Source organism: Mustela lutreola, chromosome 2, assembly GCF_030435805.1.
Source record: "Mustela lutreola isolate mMusLut2 chromosome 2, mMusLut2.pri, whole genome shotgun sequence".
NCBI lineage: Eukaryota > Metazoa > Chordata > Mammalia > Carnivora > Mustelidae > Mustela > Mustela lutreola.
The window spans coordinates 74,865,706-74,876,103 of NC_081291.1; the positions used below are offsets into that span (position 1 = coordinate 74,865,706).

The 10,398-nt window shown below is 50.1% G+C and overlaps 1 protein-coding gene across 1 annotated transcript; it reads right to left on the minus strand.

Moving 5' to 3' along the window:
- Window positions 1–3,468: 3,468 nt before the first annotated feature.
- On the minus strand, window positions 3,469–9,573 carry CCK (cholecystokinin). The gene is made up of 3 exons (XM_059162336.1): window positions 9,067–9,573; window positions 7,813–8,028; window positions 3,469–3,878 (listed from the first exon to the last, which is right to left on the minus strand). The coding sequence occupies exons 2-3, from the start codon at window positions 8,024–8,026 to the stop codon at window positions 3,745–3,747; spliced, it is 348 nt and encodes a 115-aa protein (XP_059018319.1). The 5' UTR covers window positions 8,027–8,028; window positions 9,067–9,573; the 3' UTR covers window positions 3,469–3,744.
- Between the last annotated feature and the right edge of the window lie 825 nt (window positions 9,574–10,398).

Consider the following 10,398-nt stretch of genomic DNA (forward strand, 5'->3'; position numbering starts at 1 on the left):
AGAAAAGTAAAGCAAGGAAAAGGATAGAGTGAAATGGAGGAGGTTTTTAAGAGAATGGTCAGGGCAGTCTCTGAGCAGATGATGTTGGAGTTGAATGAGCTGAGAGATCTAGCCATCCTTTTTGGAAGAAGAGTGAGCCAGGCATAGGAAGCACCAGGTGCAAAGGCCCTGAGGTAGGAGTGATTTTAGAGTTTCCAAGGAATAACAAGGAAGACAATGAGGGTGGGGTGTAATGAGTAAGTGAGGGGGTGGTGGTAAGAAATGAGGTCACAGAGGTGGGACTGATGATGAAGATGTCTGGGGGGAGGTCTGTCCAGCAAGGGCTTTGTGTGTGGTGGATAATCTGGAGTCCCTGATCCTGGTTCTCTGGGAGGACATATCTTAGACCAGGAGCCAGACACAAACAGAACATTTTAATAAATCCTTTCAGAGCTCAGAACCCAGGACCCAGGGGGAATTCGTGAGGCAATTTTTTTTTTTCTCTTGTTTTGCTTGGCATCTGCTTTACTTACCTTCAGGACTCACAGTAATTTGAAGATGCTGTTACACATGTACCTGGAAATCTAGCTAACTGGTCAAGATTCTTTCCTCCAGCTCTTCAACCCGAGACAGGAAAGAAGGATAGTGTTTTGTGCTGTTGTTTTTTAAAAGAATGAACGCAGAATACCTTTCTCCCGTCTTCCCTTTCCCTTTATCTGTGACTGGCTGAACTTGAGAACAAAAAACGCCATCCGTAGCTTGGGGTGCACTGTGTAAAGATTTTCTCACTTTATAGGAGAGCTATGCTGCAGTCAGACTTTTGGTAAAGCAAATCTTGGGAAAGGGAATTCTATCCACTCTGCAGCCGCTGGTCTTGCTGAGACTTGAGTGGTCGCTGGTCAAGGCAGGCCAGGTCTGGCCTCTGAACCCAGAGGTCTAGAGGTGTGAGCAAGTGTAGGTGGCAGCAGGGAAGTTCGCTGTGTCTCAGCCTGGCAAGGAATCATTCCAGAGAGGACCATGGGTTCCACCACTAATTCAGTGTGTGATCGTGAGTGAACTTATCATCTATAAAATCGGAGTCGGGTAGGGGAAGGTGTGTGTTGAGCTAGAGTGATAGCCATTGGCCTTTTCCACTCGTAAATACCAATGGATTGACGAAAAAGGAGCCCTTAGAGCAGTCTTCATTAGCAGAGTTGAGAATGCAAGCAGTGGGAACATCTGCAGGGGGGCAGGGCTTGGGGCAGGGGTCTTGCCAGCTGAAAGAACTCAAGGGGATCAGCTGGCAAAGGAAGGGGGATGGTGAGAGGCACAGGAAGGTGGGGAGGAGTGAGTGAGGAGGAGGCTGGAGGGGAGGACGACGAGGAGGGAGGAAGGGGGTATCATGGTTCTCCAGTGTGTGTGCATCCCCCATCCCTGCCCCAGGCATCTTTGAAGCAGAGCTTGAAGAGCTGATTAAGTCCAATTCAGACTCACGTAGACGAAGCTTCTAGATGAGTCTCCCAGCCCCTTCTTGGCCAGACTCTAGATATCTCCTCCAGGTGGCCTCATTAAAAGTTTGGAACCAACTGCTTCAACCCTGATGCCACCATGTGTGGGCAAAGTGCATGGTAAGTCACTGGGCCTCTCTGAGCTCCAGCTTCCTCTTTGAAAATTGGGGTCACCTTGCTTGCAGGATTGGGACAGCATCCCAAGCTGGTGCTCACGAGTCTCCTTGTACAGAGTCCTGCACCCCAGGAGAGGTCAGAAAATGTCCTTTTCCTTTCCCTTTCCCGCATCTTACTGGTCTCTTTGTTAATGACTTAAATGACATCTTTGATGTGTGTTCATTTATATTTGTATGACTCATGTTTTTATCTTTGAAAATGATATTTTACCATCCCCTTCCCTGATGATTCATAAATTACTAATTCTGATCAAGCCTTTGTCACCCATTCTCCATTGCTGATTTAATATTAAATGCTAAGTCTTTCACCATTCCCCACCCCACCACACACACATGTGTGCGTGTGCATGCACACGCACACACACACTTCCCCTCCCCATCTGTACCTAAGATCCCCTGAACACCCAGGAAAAGAAATGTTTTTTGTGAGATGTGTGTTCTGCACTCAAAACATGTGCATCTGGGTATGGGGCCAGGGCTTGGCCCCCCGAGATATGAAGCAATCTTTGAGACCAAACTGTAGGGATTGAATGAGGTAATGACCTCACAAGGTAAGAATATAATGAGTTGTCTATTCGGAGTCCAAGTTTTACACTGAATGCTGACTTCAGTTCAACTTAAAGAATTGCAAAGTCCTCTTCCTCTGAGGACTTTCCTGGCATCCTCTTTCTATCAACAAGGAAGCTGGCACTAAGGGCTTGCAGGGTAGCCCTGGGCTAAGGACGGCCCATCTGAGACCAGTTATAGATTTGCCAACATTCTTTCCAATGTCTGTTCCTTTGGGGCTTCATGTCTGGCTGCAGCAAGCCATCTGTGGCCTTTGCTGGATAAGAACCTGAGGTTCCTGGAAGCCTTGGCCAGGAGACATGGCAAGGCTGCATCGTGGGTGGCAAGCGTCAGATTATCCCCGGGTGCCCCCTTAACATAATTTCTTTTACAGACTCCTACGGGGACCTAAAGGAGGGATTGGCTCAAGGAAGGAGAGCTTCTGCTCTAGATAGCTACCAGAATCATCCAACATGCCCTGAAATAAGTCTCTGAAATACGGTGAGACCCAGGGGACTGTGATCACAGGCTCCTCTCAAGACCACTGCCACCCCAAGTGTGGCCCAGGCCTCGCTGTGCTGGTATCACCCGGGAGCTTGCTCAGGCCCAAGGCTAGACTTGTTGAATCAGAGTGTGTGGGTTACAAGACTTGCTAGTGGTTCATATGCATTCCAGAGTCTGGAAGGTCTGGGGTGATGGAGGTCACTACCTGGGAATGACCGAGTCTGTGAATCTTGTTACCTTGGACTGTGGCCCAGCCACTTCTACCTCTCAGGGCCTGTTTCCCCATCTGTAAAAGGACAATAACTTCTGTGCCATAGGGCCATGGAGAGATCCGAGGGATGTGAAAGCAGTGACTGGCATTGCCCCATAATTTGTTTAAAGGTCAAGAGAACCCCGAGGAAATTCTGGTGTGGGATGGGGTTGGTACATCCTGTGGGAATGGGCAGATGAAAGGAAGGCCCATTCCAAGTTGCTTTTCTGGTCTTTACCCAGACAAATGAGTGCTTACTTACAAGCAGGGCACATTCTCTTTTTACAGTGGACCCAAACTGGGGACCCAGGCCCAGAGTGGCTAGGGCTGGGCATGGGGCTGACCCAGAAGGCCCTTTCACTGGTCATTTGGCCAACAGCAGAGAAGTCAGCCCCATGCCCAACCCTTGATTCTGGAGCTTTCTCTGGAACCAGATGGTTTTGTTTTTGGGCACCACGTATCAGACTTCCTTCCTTAAGGGTCCTGAGGATGAAATGGCATCTTGGTGCTTGACAGACACAGGGAATGAGGGGGCAGAATGAAATCAGTTTAATAGCATAGCAGCACTTTAGGACCAAGAGTCACAGATGAGGACAATGTTTTGTCTTCCATTTGTACAATTCTGGTGAGATGTGAGGTTGCACTGGAAAATCTTACAGACATGTTTTTCACATTGAAAACTTAATAAATACTTAAAATGTCAGACTTCAGAGACAATGAGTTATGAGTGTGATTGTTTTCTTATTCTGCCTCCTCTGAGCCCAGAGGTCGTTTCCTGGTGTGCTGACAAAGGCGGGGTCCCTTAGGAGGGGTATTCATACTCCTCAGCACTGCGCCGACCAAAATCCATCCAGCCCATGTAATCCCGGTCGCTTATCCTGTGACTGGGGTCCAGGCCCTGCAGGTTCTTAATGACAGACATTCGGCCAGAAGGAGCTATAAGGCGCAAGGGAAAAGGAAAGGCCATTATATTTAAGAGCATCGCTAATTCAATCTGTAAAGGAGAACAATGAGAAAAGCCAGACAATACGTAACATGCACCTTCTTAAAGGTATCAAGGAGCCATCGAGTAGTGGGCTTGCTGGACCAAAATCTAAGAGAAGGACCCAGGTCTGGGAGGGTAATATTGACTAGTGAGGGGTATGACTTCCAATCTGTAAGGATTTCAGAGAATTTACCAACTGTGGGACCTGCCTTGGTTTCCCTACTCCTGGGGTGGGGAATGGTTTCTCTTATGTAGCTGGTCCTTAGCAGATGCGAAGCAAGGTTCCTTGGTACTTACCCATTTCTAAAGTTCACCCCTTAAGATCTCAAGCATACCTGAGTATTCTTGTTAAGGTCACAGAAGTACAATATACAATATTTTGATGTTGAATGGTTTTTAAAAAATGAGTCAAGTCCCAATGCTAGGCAAATACTATTTAGAAATTAATTTGAAAACTACTTTCTTTTTAGAAAGTGATATTGAGAAAAAGGCACCCTGTCAGATCAAAATCTTATGTCAGTAACACTCAGTGAAGAGTGGCAGAGAGATAATAAGGGGGTTATTTCATTTATCCCTTTTGGCCAAAATGCAAGAACTGAATGAGCAACGGGCCTTGGGGATGGGAGTGAAATCCTCAGGAGCAGGATGATTTTCATGTGTAATTGACATTGAGGAAGCAGAGACATGAAGAAGCAGTTTCTTTGGGGACATGTGACACAGTCCTGACCCATAGATCACAGACTGTGGCCTTCTGGATATGATATCAGTATCGTGCCTTCTTCTGTGCAAGCTAAAAGACAAGAAAGGTCTCTCAGGGACCTCGAAGGGCAAAGCCCAGGGGACTCTAAGAGCAGAGTGGTGGGGGATCGCTCCATGGGGCCACTGTGTCCCCACTGCTTGTGATGTTGTCATTCAGCCCTTCTGTCTGAGGCTGCCCTTGCCAGCTCCTGCCCACAGGCAGCAAAGAGTCAGACCATGGCTAATTGATTGCGAAACGAGCTTGCAGGAGCAGTTCCTCTGTCTTATTGGATGACCAGGTAAAGCCAGCTACATTAAAAACCAGAAAAAATTATACAGAGCCATGTCCCTAACCGTTCTTCTCCCCCAACCCCTACCTCAATCACTTCCCAGCCTCGGAATTCAGAGTCAACCCAGCACCTTCCAGCCCCTTCACAGGTATCTCCAGCCTATGCAAAAGGCTAACAGAGCCGGCTATTTAATTGTTCTGTGTTTTTCAGGTGAAATATTAGTCCTCGCATTGAAAGAAAACCTTGCAGATCCAGTTACTTGTACATGGTTAACAGAAGTATGGCCCATCCTTCTGTCTGCTGCTGATGAATGCCCCCATCAAAGGCTGGGCACAGCTCCAAGTTCCAGTTAATGAAGGCAAAGTGGCAGCTTCCATGTGTGCAAGCAGCCTGGGTTGTGGGGGGGCAGGGCTGGGGAGGGGACCATATTTTCAGTCCCAGTAGCTGTGCTGTTTACGCATCTCAGTTCCCGCACACTGTGCTCATTTACCAGGGTCCCTGCTCACTTCCCCACAGTGACACGAGGTAGGAAATCCAACTGGTTTACAGAATTGAATGGAAGGGCCTGGCTCCTTTAAACTTTGAAACCCCGAATGGGCAGTACAGCTGGGAAGCTGAATGGCTCCCAGACCTTCAGGCGAGGGCAGGGCTGGAACAGACTATGAGGTGAGCAAAGTCATGTAGGTTACAAATTCTCTGAGAGCCCTGGCTGCCACAGGGACAAAGGGACTCACTAAGTAGGGCTTCCTTGAGGACCAGGAGACAGTATGGATGTTACTGATATAAGCATGAGAGCTTCGTGGGCTGTTGGGTAGGTCTAAGCTAGATGTCTCCTGTCCCCAACAGAACTGCTTCCCCTCCCTCACTGAAAACTCTGCACGCAGTTCCTGATGGTAAACTCTTGAGCACTCCTCAAGGAGTACATGACTGTGTTTAGAATCTTTAAGCCTAAGTACTATACTTGAGGAGATATCCAAGATGTTCTCAAAATAGTCAAAGAAACAGTATGGGGATAAATATTTCCTTCTGGCTCGTATTTGTCAAAGAGAAGAGTGTGATTGTTTTCTACCTAGAGCTCATCGTGGGTGTTGGCAGCTAAAGTACCCAGGGCTGCCATTCCCACGTGGGCTTGTTGGGCACGACATTCTACAGGCAAAGGGAGAAGGTGGCTGAGAAGAGATGCTAGGAAGAAACTTCCAGCTAAGATTTGTAGCACAACGCCACTGTCAAGTGTCCATTCAGGGGAAATAGTTTGGTAACTGGCTTCTTTCCCAGACCTGTTCTGGTGGCTCTTTCCTGAATGTGGGGAGGCGGTTCCAGATTATGGCTCTCTGAAAAACCTGTGATATTTCAGACTGGTCTGGCTGAAATTCAACCTACATCCAAGGACAGATATTAAATTACTTTGAGACAATCAATAGGAACTCCAAAAGTTTTCAGGCTTTCTCTGTCATCTGACTAGTAGTTCCACATCTCTCAATTTAATTAGCCAGAAAGCAAAGCGAAGATGGGAGCTGGGACAATTTCCCAAATAGAGGACAAAATGTAACAAATCATCTTCTGTGGTGGTTCTTTTTCCTTCTTTTTGCCCTGGTCAAAAAGCTCCGATCTTATCTTCATATAAAACCTTCATATGAAAGCCGCGCCCATCGTTTTCTCCTTGTCTAGTCAAGCCATGAGCTAAGGTTCAAATCTAGGCCCTGGCACATGGGAGGAAGAGAGCCTCCTGGGAAAGGAGCCACCCTCTGCCCTCTACCCTTCCCAGCAGCGTATTTTGTTTGGTTGGTTTTTTTGCGGTTTACTGTCCAGCTGCATTGGTCCAGCTTAGCACACGGCCCCATAGCCGGTGTGACAGCAGTGTCCCTGTGGATCAAGTTGGTAGAAAAAAATGACCCCAGTCACAATCATGGTTCCTAAGGCCACTACAGACGCACTAGCCTCTCTCTGAATCACACAAAGAGCTAGAAGGGACCTAAGGGAACTCTAGCCTCACCCCTGCTTTACAGATGAGGCAGGCCCAGGAAAGGGTTCGGGCTGTCACTATGTCACCCAGCTAGTGAGCCACCGAATCACCTTATTCCTGGAGACAGACTTTGATGCTGAGAAACCTCCTGCTGCAACTAGGACCATGTCTCCAACAGCAAAATAAGAACAAACAGGTCTCCTGAGTAATCATTTTCAATCATGGCCAAGGAGAACTCAAAACTGCTACTGATTCTTTCTACCTGTTACATACACTCTTTGGTGAAAACTGACATTGTCACTGCTTTTTCAACTGTCTAGCTGTCAGGACTCAAGAGCATTCTTGGTATCGATTCCTTCCTGCTAGGGGTTTCCCAGTGTCACTATCTGGGTGGCTCCTGGCTCTTCGGCATTTACAGGGTTAGGTAGGTAGTAGATCGGCAAACCCTTCTAGAGTCATTATCGGTCATTATCTTTTTTTTTAAAAATTTTTTATTTTTTATAAACATATATTTTTATCCCCAGGGGTACAGGTCATTATCTTTTAATGTCTTTATAATATGGCGTTGAACTTAACAGCAACACATGCCAAACACTAGTTTCAAAAAAGCTTTTTAAAAAAGGTTTTCCTTCATGAATTGAATCCTCCACCCTCAGTTGCTACAAAGGACGTCCAGAAAACTGTACTGTCCTGGCCACAGCGCAATTCAGGGCGGGGTGCAAGTGGGGGTGGGAAGAAAGGGAATATCTTTAGTTTAACGTGTCGCCCTGCCTGTCCTTCCCAGGGGTTACTCCCCTTCATCAGCCAGACGCTAGGGAAGAGGGTCAGGATTGGAAGGCCCGCAATGGATCAGAAGCGAGGGGAAGGACCCTACAGATGAATGAACATCCATACCTTTCCGGGCCTGCTGGATGTACCTGGCCAGCAGTGCTCCCAGATGCGCTCGGGGCTCGCCGTCCACCTTCTGCACGGCCCTCAGCTGCCTCCGGGGCGCCTCCTCCTCCTGCTGCGCCCCTGGGCCCACCCGGTCGGTCGCAGGTACGGGCTGCGCCAGGGCGCCCGCCGCCAGTACCGCCAGCAGCACGCACAGGCACACGCCGCGGTTCATGGCTGCGGAGAGCAAAGGGGAGGGGACGTGAACGACTGGTGGCGGGGGCATCGCAGGCTCTTGCGGAGGCTTGGGGCAACTGGGGTACGGAAAAGGGGGCTCCGTCCAAACGCGCGGGGCCCCAGGCCCGCCACACTGGTGCACATAGGAGGGCTCACCAGGCGCCGACGTAAGCCAAGCGGCCACAGCCCGCGTGTCTGGGCACATCCCGTTTGTCTTTTGGGTGAACCACACTCGGTGCCCCAGGGAAACGGACTGAGACCCTGTCTTCTACCCTGGCTAGCATAAGAAATGTCTTCTGTTTTCCTTTTGTTTCAGAAAGTGTTGTTAGAGCGTCTGTCTTCTAACTGAAAGCAAGAGATTAAAGCTGGGAAAATATCTTAAAGAGAAGACTCCGTGGGAGAAACGAGACCCTGGATGCCAAGAAGCTTTCCATGGGGGAATTAAAGGGAGAAAAAGGAGAAGCACAGCTTAAAATGAGGGGACAAAAAAGAAAAGCCATATTTATAAAGTTTCTTTAAGGTGCATATGGGAACTGGCAATAAACTACTATGCAAAATACAGGAAGGGTTTTTAAAAATCCGAAATATGCGCTCAGTCTTCTGTCCTTGGCAAAGCGCCGCCGCCTTTTAGATCCACCAGCAGATACAACACCGGCACGTTTCTATCCCTAAAGCCTTGAATTTTTCTGCATATTTTAGAAAATGAATTTCAATCTTAAAACCCCTTGATAGTTTATTTGCAGAGATTGGAAAGGACACTGCACCTGTGTGTAACATCTAGCAAAGCCCAATTTGCATGCTAATCTTCGCAAATAGATATGCCAGCATTGCTTGCGGACCAGAACAAAGCAGGCGCTTGGAAGTCTTTCAAGCAGCTCTACCCACCCAGACCTCCCTGCTGTTTCTGACTTTAAGAAATGCCTTCCGAGCTGTCGGGAAGAAGACACAGAAAACAGAAAAATAAAACGAAAGGGGCACAAAACTGAAGACGGCATTCTCAAAGCAACTTGACACTTGGATTCCCCGCGGGGAACCTACCTTCAGAGTAGGACGCAGCGGGCTTCGCGTCTCTACGGAGTGGCGAGGGAGCAGAGCCAAGTTCAGGTGGGCCGGCAGGACGCTGCCTCTTAAATAGCCCCTCCCGGCGTTGTCAGCCAGTCATCTGTTTACTCAGCGTTGACGCAGACCGGCAGCAACACGTGCTCAGAGGGCGGCCACTAGGGCGACAACCGACTGAAGTGGCTCCTGGGAGAGAGGGGGCAATGGCCCAGTGGAGCGGGTTAACCCCTCGCAGGCGGGGTGTCCGGTGTCCAGCCCCCTTCTCTGTCTCTTCCTCTCCGAGCTCTGTCCTGCTCTTTCTCCCTTTCCAGGGTGGGAAACCTAGGTGTCGGGAATCTCCTTCAGGATGGAGAAGCTGCCCCAGTTTAGTCCGCCTTGGGGACTAGAGGGGCCGGAAAGAAAACCGAGAGCAGGGTGGGGTCGGGGGTGACTGGACAGGGCTGGGTGTCAGCCAAGTGTAATTTGGAGATGGAGGGGGTGCTCCCCGCCCCCCCAGCATCCCAGGCAGCAATGGTTTGTTTGTTTTTGGACCAGTGAGTTGGCTTCTTGAGGGAGGAAGGGGGTCTTCACTTTCTTCTCCGCCCCATGAGAAGCCCTGGAGGTTCTCTCGGACTCGGAGGGCAGGTGTTCCGTGTCAGTGAAAGGGCTTCGGCTGCAGCAGGCTCTTGGAGTTCCAGGCTTCTGTTCACGCAGCTGTAAAGTGAGGATGACACCCCAGGACTTGGCTCAGAGTTTGGGAAAGGGCTGTTTTCCTCTGGGCCAAATTACTCCTGCTCGGGGAGCGTGCGGCTCCTGGTCGCCAAGTGGCGCCGGCGAGTGTCCCAAAGAGCCCTCCCTGGGCGTTCCCCTCCCTCTGTAGCATCCGCCCCTCCCATCTTCCTCCAGTGGTTGAGCTCTCACACCCCCGCCGGATCTCCGCTCCAGCGCGGGCTACACAGCTTTGGCTTGAGGACCTCGCCCTGGTCACTCACCACTCGCAAGGGCCAAGGGAGGCGCCGAGGCCGCCCTGCGTCCTTCCCTATGCCATCGCGCCTCTGGCTCCCGAGCAAGGCGACCCGTGCCAGTGTGCGGTAGTGGCCAAACCCATCTCGGCTCTGAGGCCGTTTGGGTGGGCGCTCGAGCCCGCCGCCTCTCCGCCAAAGGCACTGCCAATCCCATTTCACCGACGGCAAAGGGAAGCGCGAAGAGCTGCGCCTAGCCGAGGCTCCGCCACCTGTCCCTGGCCGCCTCGCGCGCGGAGCCTCCCAGCGCAAGACCTCCGGGCCGCATCCATGCCTCCTCCAGTCTCGGAACCCTCCATTCCTCCCCCTC